Here is a 22,533-nt window from a genome sequence, read left to right on the forward strand (position 1 = left end):
TGACGTTCATGTTCTTGTGATGCTGAAGAACACCAGCGGGATCTGAACTCGCTTCACCCAAATGCCAAAGGCCGTTTGGAGCCAAAACATTTGAAAGGAAATCTATGAGGCAGGGAGAATTTCCAAATGGAAAATGGAACAAAACCACCGTGAACTGAATTAAGAATGTGCCCCCATGTTGCCGCAGAATGAAGGAAAAGAAATTAAATCAGACCCAACACGCGGCCAGTTGTTTCCCCCTTGACATTAAACCCCTGGTGACATTGATCAAATCCTCCCTGCTTCCTCTTGTGACACTTACTTACAGCATCCAGAGAACCCATCTGGCAGCGCCCTTCCTACTTCTGGGCCCTGGGCATGTCGTCTTCTTCCTCAAACATTCATGTTTCTTTTTATCGATACTCACTTGTGCACATCTAACTGACTCATGTCCTGCATTTCAAGTGGGTCTTTATTATTTGTGCTTTTCCTTGCGTTCGCCATGACCTCCCATTGAACTAAAATCACCGACTGGAGTAGTGGTGTTTTTTCCCAATGCTTCTGCAACCTGCCCGCTCCATAGCTGTCACGCTAGCCAACGTTGACCTGCCCCCTGCAGGCAGACCTTGAGGAAGCCCCTCTCCAGGGCTTGAAGAGCTCTTTGCCAAATTCAAGCCATTGGAGAGAATTGTTTTTCCTAAAAAAAAGAAATCTAGTGGCATTGTTGGACTCCTGAGGCAGAGCAACCGATGTATAACATCGCTGATGCATTATGGACTCCTAATTTGACGATTGATTTCTGTTTAGTAACTCTTTTCTCTTATTTTTGCCCTTGGACTGTCACTGGAGAAGGCTAATTTTTTTTTTTTTAATGCAGGAAGTCAGCTACTTGTCCATGTTACATGATAAAGTCATATAAATAAATAGGTTGCAACATTTTCAAAATAATAATTAACATGTCAGTGGAAGATGTTCATTTCAATCTTCTTACAATCATAAATACTGAAGAAAATCTTGATCACTTTATAACAATAATAATTCGTTGCATCTATCTTAAGATACATAAAGTCAGGTGCTCATCTCTGCGTTTTGAGATTCTGAGTAAGAATCCGGTTTAGGAGTTAAGAGGTTCTCAGTGTTACCAGTGTCAAGTGTAGTCTGTGGTCTGAGGACATTTCTCGGGCATATTTCAAAGACAGTACATATATACATATAAATATTTGTCACATTAAGGATTTGGGCCACCAGTCACTTGGTACCAAAACCAATATATGGATTCAATTGGAATTTAAATTTTCACCTTAACCCTTTCCTGCCAAGTATCCCAACAAAAACAAACAGATATTGTTATCGCAGAACGTGTACTTTAGAATTCTTCTTTTTTGTCCACTTGGTGTCTACTTGTTATCTGGCTGAAATCCTCCGTTCACCTTTGAGAACGATGACCCAGAGACTGTTTCGATGTCTTTGCTTTCTGGAAATTCCATGTCGTTCTTTCCATGACATTTCTTGTATGCCACATAAACTAGAAGGCAAGACACAGGAGGTTAATCAAGGTTCGTATCAATTAGCTGCAAACTTTCTTTGGGCAGTGATCATAATCTATGGCTCAGATATCAGCTTGCACTTCCTGTAGGCTGAGGGCTGCTTAGAGAGAGCAGAAGCCATTCTTAGGTTGCACACCAGTCATGGTACTTCTGGAAGACCTGGAGCACAGCCATGGGGAGCACTTGCTCACATGGCTTCTGCAGGCATCAGCCCTGCGGTGGGTGCTCGTCAAGAATGACAGCAGGCACGTATTCTGTGCCCACCACCTCCTACTTATTACAGTCCTCAGTAAATAGGGTCCATGCTACGGTGCAGGGTCCAACACCTAGGTCTAGTGCTCTGTGTGGGAGGACTTGTGCTGGAATCACACTCCGTCTCTCCCTGACTTGACTCCTTTCTTCCCCCGAAGCGGGAGCCTTGGCTGAGCTGGGATCAGCCTTCCTCTCTTCTGGGAAGCTCTGGTCTCTGGTGGCAGTGCGTCTATCAGCGTAGTTTTGAGGCCAGCTCACCTGGGCACACTGGCCGGCAAGGGGAGCAGAGCAGTGTATGTGTGTAGACAAGCGCTATGGGCCCATGTATGGGGCAGGGGAGAGGGGTGGTCTTCATAGGCCCCGTTGGTTTTCGAGCCATATTTTCTAATTAAGTTTTATCTGAATGAGTGCTATTTTGTTATCTAAATATATGATTTTTTTTCTTCTACTTCTCATTGGTTACAAAGTCAACAGAGGAAGAAAAAGTATTATATCATTGGAACTTCACACTTAAAATCGGTACATAATAATGTCTATCTCATAATGCAGTTGTGAACATTAAGTGAAATAAAATAGTAAGGTACCTAGTATGGCCCTGGGAGAATAGTCAGTGCTCAGGAGTGCTTCAAAGGTCTTAGTATGTCAAGATCCATGTCTCCTTGTTGGTCCCTGCACTTCTATAATACATTAATTTTGAAGCCACTGAGCTATTGAATCTATTGAATTGAGCTTTTGGTTAATTAAAATAGCCCAACAGTTTTATTACAGGACCCCTTCAACACACATACACCACTAATTCTATTTAACCAAATTGTTTATTCTCTTTCTTCTTTTTTCTTCCCTTCCCTTCCCTTCCCTTCCTTCCCCCTTCCTTCCTTCCTTCCTTCCTTCCTTCCTTCCTTCCTTCCTTCCTTCCTCTTTCCTTCTTTCTGTCCTTCCTTTCTTTCTCCTTCTCTTCCTCCCTCATTCCCTTCTTTCCTTACTTTCTTTGTTCCAAAAAATTCTTTCACCAAAATATGTTTCTAGGCATTGTATGTATCAACAAATATGGCTTCCTCATCTTTATTCTTACTTATAAAAATGTGGGAAAGTATAAGACCAATACCAGTACCTGCCTTCCCATCATTCCTTCCACTTATCTACTAATCCCTTTTGAGTTAGTTATTCAACTAGTAAATTCACTTAATTGTTCCATCAGCCAGTCTGCTTTCTCTGGCTTTCTAGTAGAAATCACTAGCTAATTATGTGGAAAAACCTCAAGGTACCCAAATTGCCTATATGTCTTTATCATACAAGACAACAGAGTAGTTAGGCCATGGACTCCTGTCTCCTGTGTCAGTGATAAATCAGTGGAAAGTTTCAAATGGATCCAGGGAGTCTTTTATACTAGAAGGAAAACTCTGCTTTGAGGATAACATTCAAGACAGTAACACAGAGAACGATTAGTACCCATAGGCAAGTTGAATATGAGAGCTTGAGAACTTGAGAGCCAAGTGAAAAATTAAACCAAACCCAAACAACACTGGACAGCCAGGCAGTCTATAACATAACATTCCCATTATTTCTGTCATTCACCTTCACTATATAACCTCTCTTAAATTGCTACGAAGCATAAAATATCAGTCTCGTTTTAAAGAGAAGATAAAATTTAAAAATAGAGGCTAGACATCATGAATCCTTGGAGAACGAAATGTAAGGAAAGCTTCACCTAGGTGAAGGCCAGCAGGTGGCAGGGGCCAAGGATCAGAAGTGTATGTGACAGCAGAGTAAAATTAAACATCAGATTAGGGGCACCTGGGTGGCTCAGTCAGTTGAGCGTCTGACTTCAGGTCATGATCTCACAGTTTGTGTCTGAGTCCCACATCAGTCTTTGTGCTGTCAGCACAGATCCCGCTTCAGATCCTCTGTCCCCTCTCAATCTGTCCCTCCCCAGCTCGTTCTCTCTCTGTCTGTATCTCTCTCTCTCTCAAAATAAATAAATAAACAAACAAATAAATAAACTTCTAAAAAATCAGATTAGCTATCCCTAGTCCCTAAAATAAAGAACATGTTTGCCTTAACTCTTCTAATTATATGGATGTTACATAATACATGTACACGTGCACATGCTCATGTATCTGTCTTCTAATGTAACTTAGCCTGATAAATATCTCTTGAATACCACTTTTGTGAAAAATATCCTATATTTACAAAGCATATGAAGATGATGATTTGGAAAAAACAGCCAGTTCGGGGTTCTTAGAAGCATATAGAAAGACACACAGTAAAATGGTCCTAACAGGTTAATATGCCTCCCTAATTACTGGAGAAAAAGAAAAGTTCGTGGAGATGAATGAACCTCTCTTACTTTTCACTTAACAGTAATCTTTACAAAAATCTTCTGATAAAATTGCCACCTTTTCATTAGCTGTTGGGAATTCATGGTAACACTAGAGATGACTTTTCCCACCCCTTTATTTCTCCACCCACGAAAAGGAACTTAATTTAACTTCTACGATTCACCGCCAAAAAAAAAAAAAAAAAAAAGAAAAAAAAGAAAAAGGTGATCGAACACAATGCCACATTATCCACTCGAGGGTCTCTCAAAGGGGAATATCACCAGGGCCATGTGATCAGCATTATTCCTTACTGCCTAGGAAGATTCCCGCAAAGGTGAGCTGGAAAATGCTGTAGATGAGCGGGAAAGTGAACACGACGTTGAGCTCCTCCTGGGTGAAGGAGAGCTGCACGATAGTGGAGCACAGCTGAGTGTTCTGCATCCCCGTTTCCAAAGCAACTGTTCGGCACCTGCAAGACGCGTTGAGAGGATTTATGCTCTTACGGTCATTATTTTGTGCTTTGTTATTGCATGGCACTGAAAGCAGATACAATGAGAACAAGTGCTTATATGTGTATGTGTATGTAGCTCGCTATCTGCTTTTAAGGTATATATTTATTCAACATATTCTTTTACTTATACTATATGGATAAATAACTTCTTAATATATATGATTATATACAGTATGCACAAATATTCTCTCTCTATATACATAGATACAATCTTGGCTTAGTCACCTTTTATGATTGTTATGATCGTGAGAAAAGCGATATAAAACATCACAAAAGTTAAAAAAGCATATGCAAACAAAAACCGGTGTTGCTGTTTTCTCCTTTCCACATTAAAGAAAATTTAGAGTTTTTGACATCATTTTGTCCAGAGAAACACAGAACACTGACTAGCTTATTTTGCCCATTGAGCAGTGGAATATATCTATATGTCTATGTGTGTATGATATATACATATATAATATGTACGTACACATCTTATATATATGTACATATGTGTATATGCATGTATATAACCTTATATATAAAGATAATATTTATTTATATTATGTTATATAATAATATTTATTAACAAATAGTATATTTATTCAGTACAAATAAAATTACATGTTGAATAAATGTATACATTTATCTTTTATTTATTTTTTAGGTGAACATGTTTTTTAATTTAAATTTTAGTTATTTAACATACAGTGTAATATTGCTTAAAGCAGATATATATGTAAATAAAAATATACATATGAAAAGAGCAGGATCATTTATATTAGTGTTCCATGAATTCAAAGGGGGCTCCTTTCATTCTTTCCAATTATGCCCTTGGTACCAGTGCAGAGCACAGAGCAGGGGCTGAGAAGACACTCAAGATAGAGTATTTGTTATAGTTGCTTCATTGTTAAATTGGCTTTGTTTTTCTGATGAAAGCTGGATAAAAGTCTGCCAGGAAGGTGGTATTGCTCCGTTCTCCAGACGAGAAAAGTCAGAGGAAGAGTGAATGCCTGCCCTGGGGTTCCCAAGGTCAGTTGGCGGTGGGTCAGAGTGCAAGCCCAGATCAGCCTGACGACGTGTAACACCCCCCACTGCCCAGCCCTGCTCGTCTCTTTCTCAATGTCTGGCATGCTGCAGCTGCGACACCTGCTTTTCTTTCTGCCTATTGGCTCAGATGGTCTGGCAGGGGAGGAAAAGTTTTTACTCGGTACTAGACTTGTCCATGCTAAACCCAACTCTGATGTTTGCACCTTGGGTCATTGATGAGCTCCGCCTGTTGCTGGACGGAGGGCCCCTTGTCACCAGGCCACCCTAAGTGCTTTTGTTGAAGTTATTCTGCCTGGAGAATAAGGACGTGAGACAATGGAAGGACTCAGTCTGCATTGTGTGGGGAATGGTCCCCAAGAATCTGAGCAAAAGAGTCGGTCAGTATTTTATTTCTGGGGGACCTGAGTCTATTTAGAATGATAGGGTGAATGTTATTACAGGTGAAAGATTTTGAATGTCTTATCAGTATTTACAGCTGTTATGGTTGAATTGTGTCTTCCCAAATGCATATGCTTCAGTCTTGACCCCCAGGACCTCAGAATGTGACCTGAGTTGGAAATTGGGTCACTGCAGATATACTTGGTTAAGATAACATGATTAGGGTGAGCCCTAATCCAGTATGACTGGTGTCCTTATAGGAAGGAGAAGTTTGGGCACAGAGACACTTCTAGAAGAAAGACAGTGTGAAGACAGCCATCTTCAAGCCAAGGAGAGAGGCCTGGGACAGATTCCCCCTCACATCCCTCCAAAGGAAGCATCTTGCTGACACGTTGCTTCTTGGACTTCTAACCTCAAAACTGTAAGACCTTAAATTTCTGTTTAAGCCACTCTGGCTGGGGTACTTCTCTATAGCAGTCCTAGCAAATGAATACAACAGCCATTACAGAAGCAGATTCCCAGTCTGATTGATCAAAACACCATACCTGTGCCAGGACTGACCAGCTATTCTAGCCAGTAAAAACCCTAGGGAGTAACCAGCCAAAGGAAATAACATCCCTATGATCCACAGTTTGGGAGCGATGGTCCAGGCGCTCTGGTATAGAATTCCTCCAACGACAGCTATGAGCACGATAAGGATTGCACCTGTGATGGACCCGATCTGGAAGGAAGACACAAGCAGACCCGAAAGCTGTGATCGAGAACAAAACCCACTCAGGAAGAATTGGAACACCTGGCTTCCAGATTGAAATCTTCCTGCTCTCCTTCCTTTGGTAAGTCTTACAACGTCTCTTAGTCTTGCTTTCCTCATGTGTACTTGAGGATAAAGTCTTGCCCAAGATGCCTTTTGTGATGATGATAATGAGAAAAGGGACATAAAACTCTACAAAAGTTAAAAAATCATATATAAACAAAAACCACTGTTGTTACTGTTTTCTTATTTTCACAGCAAGAAAATTTGGAGATTATAACTTTTTTTTTGTCCAGAAAAATAAAGAACACCAACTAGCTTATTTTGTCTTCCAATCAGTAGGATATATATATATGTCTCCATCTATATATATGTATATCTTTATCTGCATTTATTTCTGTATTTATATCATCTGTGTCTATATCTATACCACTTTATCCATATCCATACCAACTAGCTAGAATATAGTTCCTGAAGGGGAATGAATGGTTACTAATGAATGGTTACTAATTACTAATGGGTACTAATATCTACCAATTGCCAGATGCTGAACTGGCCGTATGGATTCAGAGGTAAGAAACATCTGATCTATTTTTGAAAACAGCTGTCTAGATACATTTTATAATACAATCCCACAGAACAGAGATCAGAGCAAGGTGTCCTGGGAGTAGAGGGTAGAGTAAAAGCAGGAGGTGGCATTTGAGTTGGATAGAATCCTGCCCTGTAGGTGGGACCAGGAAGGGCACTCTGGAAGAGTGCGCTGCAATGTCTAACAACCTGAAGTCTCGCTAGATGGAGGTTTATGATATACTGAAAAAACCGGTTTCGTCGCTGGAAAGATCAATTATTGAAACTCACACTGTGGAGCATTTGCAACCTATGGCACGGGGCACTTACCTTAAGAATGATCTTGGCTTTGTGGGGCCATTTGTGGTTAACAAATATTCCAATGGAAACGGGAACAACAAGAGCGACCAAAGACGTACCTGAAAATGACAGGAGAGCAATTTGATCAACAAAATACGTAGCCCAGGAAAAAGGAAGACAAAACGGTAAGCAGCCTGCAAAAGGCTTAGGTAGTATATCAGTCCCCCTTCTTGAATCCACAAAACAGACTCAAGCAAAACAGTAATAAAACTCTCCTTGATCCACCCTGGCAGAAGATTTAATCTTCCTGGTGAAGCATTGCTAACATGGATGGTACAAATCCCTCTTAGGGTTCTCTACACTGCCAATCTTTTACTTTCAGTTTGTCAAAATCTTGGCTTCTTTGGTCTCTGGATCTTGATATCCTGGGAAAAAATACCTTTCTAAACTTTGTGTGTGTGTTTATGTTCTTGGGGTGTACATGGGTATTTTATGTCTGCCTGTTACATCACGGCAGTGGAAACCAAACAAAAAGTTCAGAATTCTCCAGGCATTCTGTGGGCTGATGACTTCTGGTTAAGACTGAGTTCGGGTCTTCAAATCTACAGCAGAGAGGTGAGAGAGGAGGTTGAAAAAAGCATGCTTTAAATTTTCTGTGAGATAATATATTTGGCGACCTCTCAAGCAATTATAATTCTTTGCAGGAACGTGCTCACCCAGCCAGATAAAAGAGCCATGCTTCAATTTCCCCGTGTTAAATTTACTGCTGTTCCCATCACATGATAGTTTGTTACCCCATGTTATTTAACTATTTTTTGTCCAATCACTGCTTTTACATAATTGTGTGCCAACAACCTCAACTTCTCACGGGCTGTTTCTTTGTCAAATATCCCTTTAAAGCAGGAGGGGAAAGTGCAATCGAATCATGAAGTTTCGAGGGTGGTCGTTGCTCTGCATTGGAGGAGATTCGATGAGGACCGGAAAATGGATTCTAGATCCCAGGGCTGCAAACATGAATTTAAAATGAACACAACAGTGATGAAAACATAATTTCTTTGTAGCCTTCTGGTCCTCCTGGCAGTGTAAAGGTCAGCAGTTACTTTGTCCCAGAAATTACTCAAAGGGATTAAGTAATGGCCGGGAAAACCTAAAACAGGAAAAAAAAAAAAAAGATGGTAGGAGAAAATGGTGGAACACAGGATATGGAAAAGAGTGGTTGATGGTCATACTGGTAAGAGCTTCCAGAAAAACCTCCTTTGGGTATCCTTACATCCTGCTACTTTGGGAGGAGACTTCTTCCCTGGGGTGTCCAGACTATTCCCTAAATTGTGGCAAGTTTGTAGGCCTCCAGTTGAAACCGTCTTGATCCGAATTGATTGTATTCTGGTAGCTTATATCCAGGTGCAGATACTGTGCTTGGGATGCCAGTGTGGTTAGGGTATAGTATATTTTTAATGTGTCCCTTCTGTGAAAGGGGCTCCCTTCCCCTGCTGCCCCACCAGGCTGGGGCCCCTCCTGCTGAGAGTCTTTACCTCTCTGGGGAGGCCCAAGGCTACAAGATGAACGCACAGACCACCTGCCCAAATTGTGTTTCCTCTGCCAACCGGGTGAGGCCAGAGACAGTTTTTCTGGGACCAGAAGTTGGCCATTAAAGACACTCTTTGCCCTTCCTCAAATTCAGTGTGTGGTTCTCACCCAGAAAGGTGGGTTGGTGTGATTCTTGACTCCCCGTGGGGTAAAGTTTCTCTCTCCTTCTCCCCCTTCCTCGTGTGCCCGTGCAGCACGTGTCTAACGCCCGTCCAGTTTGATGGGAAAGCAGTTGGGCCACTGGAACTGTAACGTGGCCTTTTTGTTTTGAGTTCCCAGAGCAGGTCTGGGAGGAAAGAAATTTGGATAAAAGCAAGAGGAGGACAGTCATGGACTGGAGCCAGAGGGACTGGGGTCCGAACCTGACCAACTGTGGGAAGGCTGCAAACTGTACAGCCTCTCTGTGCCCTGGTGTCCCCCTTTGTGAAGCAGGTAGAATTATAAGTAGCTCACGCAGCTGCCATGGGAATTAGGTGATGAAGCAGGTGTACGGTTCATAGCGTTGGGCACTTTTAAAAAGACAGCAGAGGGGAGCAGGGACAGCACCCCGCAGCCCCTGGTCTCCGTGTTCTCGGTGGCACAGGCTGGGGAGACGCCCTCTTCCACCCCAACCCCCTATGGGAAGGGCTTGGCTATGGTGCTGCACCTGCACAGTGGGGTGGGCATTGTGTGGAACTTGGGCTGGGCAGTGCTGACCTCAGAGAGAATGTGAAGGCCAGGGGGCATTTCCAGCTCAGTGCTCATTTGGGGCAAATTAAACCTTTACCCTGGGCCTTAGTTTCCTTGTCTAAAAAGTAACGAGCACAACTTGGGAAGTGATTGGGTTGTTGTCTTAACGGACTAGAAAAACCAATAGCAAGAAGGTTAGGTTGGAAAACAGGCCTGGGTAAAATGGTGAATAAGCAGAGTCAGTATCTTTGTTTTTGCTAGCTCATTTAACAGTTTAAAAAATCTTGCCCTTTTCTCTTTTCTTTTTGCCCTGACCTCTTTCCTGATGACCGTTACCTCCACGGAGGTGCTAATTACTCTGTCTCATTTTCTGTTCCTTTCAAAATTTAATCACATTAAAGGAAGTGCTGAGCACCTGGGTGGCTCAGTCGTTTAAGTATCCAACTCTTGATTTCAGCTCAGCTCATGATCTCTGGGGTTTGTGAGATTGAACCCCTTGTCACACTGTTCACTGGTGTTGTGGGGCCTGCTTTGGATTCTCTCTCCCTCTCTCTGCCCTCCTCTGCTTGCTGCTCTCTCTCTGTCTCAAAATAAATAAATAAACAAACAAATATTTTTTTAAAAAAGGACGTGTTATAAGTCATTCACACTACAGTTAGAATTATTCAATATAGCCATGAAGTATTTTCCAGAAGGGAATGAATATCACGAAGAGAATTTTCTTTTAATGTTTATTTTAGAAACAGAGTGAGAGACAGAGTGCAAGAGGGGGGAGGGGGCAGACAGAGGGTGACACAGAATCCAAAGCAGGCTCCAGACTGAGCTGACAGCACAGAGCCTGACTTGGGGCTTGAACTCATGAACCACGAGATCATGACCTGAGCCGAAGTCAGACACTTAACTGACTGAGCCACTCAGGTGCCCCTCGACGAGAATATTTTGAAGCTTAAATTATTTTGTTAAACAATAAGTAATAATAGAATTAAAAGTCCTTACTCAAGAGACAGGTTCTCTGAGAGGCCTGCAATGCAGGAAGTCTACATTGTTTAACCTGAAAAAGGTGCTTTCCAAGGGAGCAGACTGAGAGTTAAGGAGCATGAGGCATAGCAGGGGATTCTGTGGAGTCACCCTACAACCTGTTTGCAAGAGAACTATCTCACCTATATCTCATCTTTTATGACTACAGCTGTGTGGGAAATGCCTGGTTTGAGAAGGCCAGGAGCTGTCTTGTCTTACCCTTGACCCTATGTTACACAAACGACTTAATTTCTCACCATTATCTGTTGAACTGGAAACTGGGAAAAAAAAGCCCCTTTGGGGTGGGGGTGAACATCTCGGAGCAAAATGAGTGGAGACAGAGTCATGACTGGTAGATTTGACTCCTGGCGCATCACGTACAGACTACACCAGGCAACGAACTTCTGAGTCAAGATGTGGCTCACAGTCGAGTGTTACCTATATTACGTTTCGTTGGGTAGTTTCCCAGCACCACACCCACGATTGCTCACTAGGTGTCCTAATTTTATTTTTTTTTTTCAACGTTTTTATTTATTTTTGGGACAGAGAGAGACAGAGCATGAACGGGGGAGGGGCAGAGAGAGAGGGAGACACAGAATCGGAAACAGGCTCCAGGCTCTGAGCCATCAGCCCAGAGCCCGACGCGGGGCTCGAACTCCCGGACCGCGAGATCGTGACCTGGCTGAAGTCGGACGCTTAACCGACTGCGCCACCCAGGCGCCCCTGGTGTCCTAATTTTAAATCATTAGTGGAATGTGTGTATATATATTTATGTTATATTTCTTCTATCTGCGTGTCTGGGAGCAAACTCATGTTCCTGTGAACTATGGTGCTGAGCGTTACGGGAAGGACATAGCCTCTTGCGCATCAGCAATTTTGGCTTCCTCAGGTCCAGACGGCCGTGCCTTGAGTCAGCCCTCCCTCTGGTACCTGCAGTGGAGGAAAACCAGGTTCTCCCTTGGGGTCAAAGTTTGGGGTTTGGATTCTGCCAACTCTCATTCAGTCGCAGGCATGACCTGTAACGAAATCCTGATTGGGTAAAAACGGCCGCTGGTTTGAGAGGTAGACACTAGCTGGGTCTGGGCCTGGCCCGAGGTTAACAGAGAACAGGAGGGTAATATTCAGAAAGCTTGCAGAGGAATGACTTACCTATGTTATCAAAGGGAATTATGATGGTCCCAGAGTCGACCCACATTTTGGTATAGATAAAGAGGCACAGCGGCATCATTCCCAGGGCAAGCAGCGTGGAGCATGTGGTCATACTGATGCTGGAAGGAAATGGGCAGGTTGATACGTCCGCCTGGGTTTTCTAGGGGGAGACTTAGTTTCATCTTGCAATTCGTGACTAGGAAATCCTGCGGAAGACTCAACCAGCAGCATCCTCTAGGCTGATGGACGGATGTGTGCATGCGCCCATCTTTGTACAGGTCCCAGCTTTGGGGAAAATGCGGAGATCTGGATTTGTTGTTTTTCTACTCTGTCTTGGGCCATTCCTCCCTCTCCACTGGTTCTCGAGGATCAGAGCAGACAGTTAATGACTGTTTAAATTCATTATTAGAAGAGGTACAGGGTTCTTGGACACACCACGCTTTGGACCTCCAATCAGAGAAAAGCAAACACATCTATACCAGCCGAAACTTTAGGGGCTTTGCTGTGTCTGTCCGTGTTGAGATGGGATGGGACTCCCTGGTCTCTCGGAGGAGAGCACATGTTCAAGGGAGGGAGCCTCAGTGTCTTTTTTAAGGCAGACAGATTACTGCCCCAATGCCTGTAGCTTAAAAAGAAAGAGGAAGCTGACTTGAAGAACTAAAGAAAATATGCAAGCGGGGGTGGAGGGGTGGTGGGCCTGGATTCTATTTCCACTGAGAAATTTACCCAATGTGTGTTCAGAAGGACTAGGGTTTGATACTATTACTCCTGAGAGCATCTGTGTTTTAGTGAGCGGACTGGCTGGGTGAGTGGATTTTGGCTTTGGACCTGGAGGAGTTTACATGGAATGGTGCTATCTTCTGCAATGTGACAATGGATGGAAGACAGGTGTTTGGGTGGCGGGTCTTCCTGGTTCCCCTCAAGGGGCCATGTGCACAGAGGCACATTCTCTTCCTGGGGAACAGACCTGTTAAATGTCTGGGCCAGGCACTAAAGCCAGACACTGCTGGGGTTGGAAGCAGGTGTAGCCACTTACTACATAAGTACTATGCTCTTTGGGTAATTTACTTGACTTTTCTTGGCCAGCTTCCTTATCTGTGAAATGAAGATTATAACTATTGCCACCTCATAGGCCGTGAGGACTAATGACCCAGTGAGTTCAGTACTTAGAATAATGCAAGACTCTCATTAAAAGTCAACTACTGTATTAGCTCTCCAGCCATAGTGTGTGTGTGTGTGTGTGTGTGCGCGCGTGCGCGCGCGCACATGTGTTGTGTTCCAACAAAATACAGGATCCAGAAATGAGACATTTTTCTGAAAGGCCTTTCTCCAAAAGCTGTAGCATTGAGACTATCAGAGTAGTAATTTCTTAAAGGTATTATATGTGGACTTGAAGGAAAATGCAGAATTATTTACATCACCTGTGACCCTGCCCTCTGCTGTGCTCCACAAACACCAAAACCACACTACATAGTGCTAAGGAAAACAGCTGGGGGGTGAGGAATTTCATTTTAATGCATCCAACTAAGCACAGTCTTGGCAAAAAATAAAGGGTGGTGGCAACGCTTAACGGGGGCTTAACTTGGCTAATAACCATTTTTTTTTTTAAACTGGGAATGATCTCACTTAAGATGTGTTTAAAGAATTTAGGATAAAAAAAAGAATTTAGGATAAAAGTACTTGTCTTCATGGAGCTAAAATAGTATAACACCAACAAGTGCTGGAGATGTATGTGAAACATTTCTAAGAAGTTCCATCTGTTATGGGACAGATTAACTTAATTTAGATACAAAAAAAGGATGCTAAGGCAGCATCCTAAACCAGAATAATAATTTTCAGAAATAGTCTTGCTTATAATTAAAATATTGGAGTTTGTAAGCTCTCTCCCTTCCTTTGACATTCTCTCTTTTATCTTTTATTTCAAAAATAAATTAGAATGGATTTAAAATTATCATCATGGGGTGCCAGGGTGGCTCAGTGGGTTGAGCAGCTGACTTAGGCCCAGGTCATGATCTCATAGCCTGTGAGCTCAAGCCCCACGTCGAGCTCTGTGCTGACAGCTCAGAGACTGGAACCTGCTTCAGATTCTGTGTCTCCCTCTCTCTCTCCCCCTCCCCTGCTTGCACTCTGTCTTTCTCTCTCTCTCAAAAATAAATAATAAAAACATTAAAAAAATTAAATTTATCACCATAATAAAATCATTTTATTCCAGTATGTCCAGTGTGCTTTCCAGAGTAGAGGGGATGTGAGGGGTGCACGGAGGGGGCAGTGTTTTCTACCTGGATGATATAGTAAAGAGAAGGGTAAGGACTTTTTATTTTAAACTCTGAGAACAACTGTTTCTCTCTTTGTTTTTTCTTTCAAATTTCCTTGGGAAAGCTTCAATTTTAAATTATTGCTAAGACAGTTTATGAAATTGTGTTATGGTTTTGAGTTTGGCAAGAGTAGTTTCTTGAGGCCCCGAGGTAGGACATGGCAGCAGCTGGAGAAGGGAATGGTCTAGCTTTAGTGGGCCACCTTGACCATGAGGCACTGCAGAGGGGCAAGAGAACAGGTGGCCGGAAGTTGATGCCATTTGAACTAACATGAGAACAATATCAAACCACTCAAAATGAGATGAAAAACAATTCACAGGTAATAATTTTAGGGAGCAGTGTAGGGGAATAGATCAGCAAAAGAAAAAAAAAATCCTTTTATGAATAAAATCTGAAGTTTTATAAGAAGCATAGATATCAACAATAGAAATACTACCATGAGTTTATGCTGGAATGAGGAAAAAGGTAACAAAAGAAAAAAAAAATCTCTTGTCTTTAATTTTTGGCTTTAGCTCTATTCGCCACCAGGGAAATTTGTTTTCCTTTCTTTTCTTTTCTTTTGGAGATAAAGACAATAAATGAGAATTCACTAAATGTTGAGGAATTAGGTGAAGTCACTGATGAGGAAAGTAAAGACTGTTACCATATTAGAAGTAAAACACCAAATTTGACAGATCAAATGAAGTGTATGTAGGTGGTGCTAGAAAGTGGGGACATGGTAAGTGATAGAAAAAATGTTGAACAAAGATTAAGAGTCTGGATAAGGATACCTGGCTAGGTCTGGATTCAAATCTGTCTCTGATATGTACTGCCTCTGTGACTGGGGTTAAGGTTATGAGCCTTAATTTTATCATCTGTCAAGTGCAGAAAATAATAGTACTGACTTCAAGAGGATTATCTCGAGGGTTAAATACACCAATGTATGTGGAATCCTTGTACTGTGTGTGGCTCATAATGGTGAGCTAATACATACTAGCTAGTAAAATAAAAATAAATGCTACATAAGAGAAACAAAGCTTGGTGACTTTGAGGGGAAAAAGAGAAAAAGTCAAATACTATTGGGTTAGTTCTCAGAGTAGAGAGAAACTGGACATTTATGTGATTTAAATGGGAGAGGTTGCTTCAAATTTGTGATAAGCCAGAGGGTGGAGGATCTTGAACAACTAAAATAACAATAAACAATGAACAATGAACTGACCTGGAAGATGAAAAATGTAGCAATCTTAGCCAGAGAACAAAGGATGTGGAAGGAAAATCTAGAAACAATTAACACTGGAAAATAGTATAAGGGAGTGTAGCTAGTAGATGGCAACTCCAGATGGAGTTGGGGGGAGTGGAGGAAAGGTACATAAGCAGGGATCCCTCCAAGAAGTCAAAGAAAGGAAAATGACAAGGAAAAGTCCTTGCATGGTGTGGCTGAAAGGAGATTCGAAAATGGGGGATCTCTGGGAATAGAGCCTCAAAGGAGGCAGGTGTCTTTGTGTCCTCTGGACTATGGGTCCTGCCACCGGCAGATTCGCCTGAAAATGTCACCTTCATTTCTCCCAGAAACATTTTGTGTATAGAATGCGCACAGCACAGCTAGAACAGGTGAAAATACCTGTACTCTACTCACATTCCTGCAACACTTTTCTAGGCTGGAACAGTCTGAGAAGGAGCTCAAATATCACTTGCTGTATTTCAATGAGCAAGGACTATAATTTCGTTAAGGATAACTGTTAAGTTTGTTGTTGTTGTGGTTGTTGTCTATTATTTTTTTTCACTGGAGATTGCAAAATGCAATGGCTTGCCAGGTTCAGAAGAAATGGTGGCAGGGGAATGAGGGGATGAGCGGGAGAGGGGGAGACAACAGTGTTAGGGGGACAATGGGGTGAAGGGGAGAGGGAGAGGGGGCTGGGTGGGCTGGGGGGGTTGATTTGGTTTCTTCTCCCAGAAAGCACACCCAGGAAAGTCACTGTAGATGAAGTTGTTTTGCTTTCATGGTGTGGTATCTGTTCTAGCAACTGGTAAGCAATGCAGATACCTGTTGTGAAACAATCATATCCTGGCTGCGATTGGTATGGTTCCAGTGGAAATGGAGAACGTAAAGTTCTTAATTTTTTTTAAGTTTGTTTGTTTGTTTGTTTGTTTGTTTAGAGACAGAGAGCGTGCACAAGTGGAGAAGGGGTAGAGAGAGAGGGAGTAAGAGAGAATTCCAAGCAGACTCTGCACTGTCAGCGTGGAGCCCCACATGTGGCTCGAACTCACAAAACTGCGAGATCAGGACCTGAGCCCAAGTTGGATGCTTAACCAACTGAGCCACCCAGGCACCCCGAAGGTAAAGTTCTTAAAGCACAGAACTGACTCCAGAAGAATAGAAAGTGTTGGAAAACTGGTTCCCAAAAGCTGAGGTGATACTCTCTTAACTTACTCTAAAGGAATATTTGACCAGTTCTTCCTTTAACATATGCAATGCATAATGTCATCATCGTACTGAGCGGCATAATTTAACTGCTTTCAATGATTATGAGCCATTGTGATAAACACTATTATTTGCTCCGCTAAAATACAGCGATGTCTTCTGGGCATTTGTGTTTAGAGAGCTGTTTGTCCCTAGATTAAGGGACGCAGCGGCTGCTGTGACTTTGTGAGTTGCCTTCTTCGTTTTGTGGGCATTTTTGGTCCTCTCTCTTGAGGTCAGGCTTTTGGGGCCACTTGATGCTGTGGGACACAGAACCACCCCACTAGCACCTTGCTCCCCACCCCACTTCTTTTTTTTTTAATGTTTATTTATTTTTTGAGAGAGCGAGAGAGACAGAATATGAGCAGCGGAGGGGCAGAGAGAGAGGGAGACACAGAATCCGAAGCAGGCTCCAGGCTCCAAGCTGTCAGCATAGAGCCTGATGCTGGGCTCAAACTCACAAACGGTGAGATCATGACCTGAGCCGAAGTTGGACGCCCAACCGACTGAGCCACCCAGGCGTCCCTACCTCCACCCCACTTCTTATATCTCATCCTCTGTGCTGAGAAATAGTGCAACAGAGCTCTAGGATTAGGAGATTAAGAAGGTCCTGTGCAAGGAACATTTATGACATTAAGCAGGATTGAATCTTTTCCTGGGTTTTGTTTGAGGTCTGGATAGGGGGCATGGCTAGCAAGGTGACTGCTGGACTGGAGAGCTGTTGGTGTTACTCACAAGACAAGGGGCATCTGTGGAGAACACACTTTCTAGAATGAAAACGAACAATTTCACTGCCATATGTCCCATTTAGGGATTATTCTGACTTGCTGAAGGATTCACATACACTGATTAAGCTGGCTGTTTTCCACCAAGGTTTCAAGTTTTACTTTAGCTCTTTCTCCTAAATATTTTTATTTTTTTACAGGAATTGTTATACGAGGTAGACAGGATTACATAATCATCTGTTTCAAGACAAATAAGATTTCCTTGACACCACAGAAAAGTGTCAGTTGGAGCTTAGATTAGGTCCCTGCAGTTTTTGCCCGCAGGAAGAAATCTGTTCCAACAGCCAAATAACCCAGCCTCGTGCATACTTTTCTGTTTTACAAACGGATTACACGTGGGGCATTCTCTTGAGGTAGAAGACTCTTCCATTTTATTGAAAAGTTACAAATACTCTGTAAAAGCTGTTTGGTGGAATTCAAAGTCCCATATTCAATTTGGGTCACTCCCCTTGGCTTAGTGGGTGAATTGTCACCTCTGTGTGCTTATGTCCAGATCAGCCCAAGTTGAGGTCTAGAAGGGCCTTATGGCTCTGTGGTGGTTCACAGATTAACTAAACCTGAACAGCGCTCGCCATCCTTTGTTCTTTACAAGACTTCCTTAGGGGGAAAAATCTATTGCAAGGAGAGATGGTATTTCCTTAAGTGAAAAGTATGTGAAGTGAAGCCATACAGGTTGTATGGCTTTTCTGAAGCTTCGGGGGGACCAACCCCAGCTGAGATGACACAGTGCTCAGTAGGCACCGTGTCAACGCGGAATAAAGCTTTACATTTTCCAGTGGTTACATTTCTACGCCTTAAGCTTCTCTCTTCTGAGCATAGTAGCTGGTGATTAACAGAGCCGACTGCCTACTGTATAGTATTTAATAAGCACGCGTTACATTACCACCTGGCTGCTTTGCAGAAATGCATACCTTTCCCAGGAAATGAGGAATTGTCAGGTAAGGAAAAAGACGTTTTTCTATTCAACGTAAGGCATTAAAATTCTCGGTCTCATCACGTTAATGCTTCGTCTTATTTCTATTAGTTTTTTTTTTTTTTTTCCGGTGCTAGTTCAGACTGGCACAGGATGAATTGGGGAAACATTGCAATTTAGATTACTCTGTGGGAAGCAGAGAAGCCATTTTCTGTTTATTTTATAGTAAGGTAAGCATAATTTAAAAAAAGCTGCTGCAGGTTTTTTTTTTTTTTCTCTTTTAATGCCAGTAGAAGCGAAGCGAATGTACAAATTCCTCCTGAGGCTTTATACCAAGAAAAAACTTGTTCAAAGAACTGGCTGTATTTGGTGAGTTGACCAACTATTGCTATTGTCTTAGAATAGATTCTAATGTGTAACGAACAATTGGATCGCGTGATTCCACTCAGAGCTCCTCGTCACCACAAAGAAAGGTCTGGTTTGTTTCTCGTTTTGTTTTTGCTGATACCAACAGGGCAAACTTTCTCAGGTGCGCTCGTGGCTTGGACAAACTTCTTTTTTGAAACACTTTGAGTCTTTCCCCAAAGATAAATGGCAACTATCCAGCTCCCTGTTCACTGAGTTGGATTAGAAACCACAAATATAAAGTATAACCCCCAAATTCCAATAGCTAAGCAGCTGTACAGGAAGTTGAGGGAATGCACTTACTGTCTTCTGTTTAGTTCCTCAGCTGTACCCTAGATCAGGCTGGTCAGATGGACATCACAGTGACGTGGGCTTGTGACAAGATTAATTCAATGTGATTACAGTAGGAGAGGCTTAGATAGCTTACCTCAAGTCCATGTCGCCATCCACCCAGTAGGCCAAGATATTGGAGGCGGTTCCTCCGGGACAACATCCCATGATGAGTACCACTACAGCTTGGACAGGAAGGATGTCAAAGGCCACTGACAGGATGAATCCTGTGAGGGGCATGATTCCAAACTGACAGAGGAAGCCAACGCATATGCCCCACGGCCGCTTTATGTGTCCTAGGAATTTCTTGATTTCCACATTGCATCCCATGGAGAACATCACCATGGCCAAGAGGATGGTCAAGACAGTGCTCAGGACCACGCTGAGGATGTTATTGAAATTGCTGTCAGTCAGCACACAGGACGACCCATTGCAAACCGTGGCACTGGCTGAACAGCCTGTTGAATTATTCATTGCTGGATTTGGTGCCCAAATGGTCACACGCGTCCACAGAAGTACCAATCTTCTGCTCCTCACCAGACGAATAATGCCTCATCCAGCCGTGTCCAACTTTTAAACCCTTCTCAAACATGTGTCACTTGAGTCTCTTTCAAAAGCCACCTCAGAGAAGCAATAAAAAACAATAAATGCCAGTATGTCAGTTTCCAGAGGTAACATTACAACACAGCACAAATTATGAATCATAAAAGTCCTGCCAAATTGTTGGTCCGGCTGGAGAATTATAATTAATCATTTATTGGCATGATAATGAACCGTACCATATAAAAAGAGCCGTGTTAATGTTTAATGCTGAGGAGGTTTGTGAAATTTCAGTTAAGTGACACTTAAAAACAACTAAGAAAAACGAAAGAACGTTGGAGGGTGTAAGCCATAGGAAAGCACATTGTTCACTCACATAAGGGAGATTGGGTCCTGAAAAAGTCACGTCCTGTGCTGAGTTAAATTGCAAAATAGTGTCAGGCTCTGAACTGGGACCTAGACCTTGAATTTCCTCCCTCCAAGAGCCTTCCTACTGAATCAACTGGTGTGCTTGTATTGGTCTATAGTTTTCCTAAAGTACATGTAAGTTTCAGAAATCTGTAGGGTCTTGATGCAAACCTATGGGACAGTAACATGCAGGAGGGTGGACTGTTCTCTATGTGGTCTGGCGGGAAGGGAGCTGATGAGTAGAGCCACCCTCAATTACAGAAGCGGTTCTGTGTGTGTTGCCATGGTAACAAAGCCTTTTTTTTTTTTTTTTTTTTTTTTTTTTTTTTTTTTTTTTTAGGTAGAGACAATACAATTATTTAGAGGAATAAGCCTCAGAGGATTAGGTCAAGGTAACAGGCTGGTGGATAGAGGTTCCAAGGGAGGCTGATTTTTATGAATGTCAAATAGTCAACCTCATTGCAGACAGAACACTGTATTTGGTGTGTAAGGAAGGTAAAGGAGGGAGAGAGGGATTGTTCCTGTTCTCGGAAGTTTACAATCCAATGACTGCGTCAAGATGTATGTGTTGTCTAATTTAATCATGTTAAATTAAGGAAGATGAGCATCCCCATTTTACGGATGAAGACTTGAGGGTCAAGGAAGTGAAGTGCTTTATTCAAAGCTACCCAGCGGATACCTCGACATCCTGAAACTCAGTCTGGCTTGGTGAAAATTAGCAGTACCTTAGAACAGAACTTCTCAAAACTCAGTGTGCACATGAACCCTCCAGGGGTCTTGTTACAGCACAAATCCCGATTCTGGAAGTCTGGGGTGGGCCTCAGGATGTCTGCATTTCTGACAAGCTTGGCATTGATGGCGATGATGCCGATCCAGAGGACCACACTGTGAGCATCAAGGCCACAGAATACCAATGTCAGGGTGACTACCATGGCACCCAAGGTGGTGGAAACTGAGCTTACCGGTCACAACTGAGAACAGCGTTTAGAGAGTGACTCGATACGGGGAATTACCTTTCTCATCGCTTGAGTACACATGAGCTGTGATCACCCGGCAAAGGGATCCATTTGTGTCAGATGTCCCAGCTGCTGGGGGCCTAGGGGCACTGTCGCTTTAATCTGGAATTGAGCTGCTGGGAAAATGTCGAAGAGTGTCCTTAAGGGGTGACCATGATTCACACTCCTTATGGTGCAGCTTCTGTCCCCAGAGTGCTCCTCTCTAGCTGTCATGCTTCACAGCCGCCTTTGCTGGCATGGGTGGGCTCCCATTAGCTCTGCCTGGCTGCATGCCAGTTCCCGGGAAATCGTCCCGACTCTCTCACTACCCTTCCTGCTCCCACAGGTAAATGATTAGCTAGGGAATCCCCACAAGGGCTCCCCTCTCAATCCTGTGTGTGGAATGACTTGGTCCCTGCCCTGCAAGCATCTCCTGGCGCTGACCTCTGATCCACTTCTTGGCTCAGGTGCCCGGCAGCCGAGGGCAGGAGCTGAACACTCCCCCTGCTGCCGCAGCTCGGCATCTGCCAGCTCGGGCTCTGCCCCCCAGTGCCTGGGCTGGGCTGGGTTGGGCACGTCCACAGGACTGGAGATCAGCTTCCAAAGCAGCTGTCCTGCTTTTACCTCCAACAGCCCTGGAGAGTGAAAAAGCTAGCCTAGGACCTACCCCCCAACAGCCTCTTCGCTTCACCAGGTCTGGTCTGCGAGGGGAAACTCCAGGGTGGCTGGGATTTTTCCCAGGATGGGCTTCCTGTTCTGGGCTTGCTGCTGGGTCGCTGGGTGAACTCCCTACTTAGCCTTTCTGCTGGAAGCAGAGGAGACAAAGTGTAGAGAGTAGAAAGCAGGTTCAGAACAAAGCTGTTCTCAAATTTCAGACGGCTTGCTAAGGAGATTTGAGGCTCCCAGGGGCAGAATGCTTTGCATATAGACAACTTGCAAATGAGCAGTCTGTTTGACTAGACAGAACGCTACAGTTCTGGTTAAAAAAAATGTGCCAATGCATTTCTAATTTTCACATTGTTTTTACATAAATTTGCACATTAGGCTCGAGAGGCCTCATATTCAAGTATTGGAGGGATTCACAATTAATTAGTACCCTTAACTTCAGCTGCATTCAAATTCAGGCATCAGACTGGATAAATGGAAAATACCTAAATATGCAAAAATCATTCTTTTTAATTACAATGCAAGATCAGGGAACAGATGAGCACCTGAGTGTCACTGTCAGGAGGCTGGGGCTTGATTTCCACTGTCACCTTCCTCAGTCTATCCTGATCACTTTCTCCACGCACGGGGCCATTTTCAAGAAGCCAGCTGCACATTCCTGCTTCAGCCCCCACAGGTAGAG

General features: G+C 43.2%; 1 protein-coding gene across 1 annotated transcript; it reads right to left on the minus strand.

The window, feature by feature from the left end:
• Positions 1-924: 924 nt before the first annotated feature.
• SLC10A2 (solute carrier family 10 member 2) lies at positions 925-19,944 on the minus strand. The gene is made up of 6 exons (XM_003980513.5): positions 19,340-19,944; positions 12,055-12,173; positions 7,663-7,751; positions 6,560-6,735; positions 4,408-4,565; positions 925-1,504 (listed from the first exon to the last, which is right to left on the minus strand). Exons 1-6 carry the CDS (start codon positions 19,714-19,716, stop codon positions 1,377-1,379), a joined length of 1,047 nt encoding a protein of 348 aa, XP_003980562.1. The 5' UTR covers positions 19,717-19,944; the 3' UTR covers positions 925-1,376.
• Between the last annotated feature and the right edge of the window lie 2,589 nt (positions 19,945-22,533).

The sequence above is a fragment of the Felis catus genome, chromosome A1 (assembly GCF_018350175.1).
Source record: "Felis catus isolate Fca126 chromosome A1, F.catus_Fca126_mat1.0, whole genome shotgun sequence".
Lineage (NCBI taxonomy): Eukaryota > Metazoa > Chordata > Mammalia > Carnivora > Felidae > Felis > Felis catus.

Excerpts from the sequence above, each read along its gene's own strand:
- SLC10A2 (XM_003980513.5), bottom strand. The coding sequence starts at position 19,716 with ATGAATAATTCAACAGGCTGTTCAGCCAGTGCCACGGTTTGCAATGGG. Across the intron at positions 12,174-19,339 it reads GATGGCGACATGGACTTGAG|CATCAGTATGACCACATGCT; the intron begins GTAAGCTATCTA and ends ATTTCCTTCCAG. Across the intron at positions 1,505-4,407 it reads TGCGGGAATCTTCCTAGGCA|TTTATGTGGCATACAAGAAA; the intron begins GTAAGGAATAAT and ends CTTGCCTTCTAG.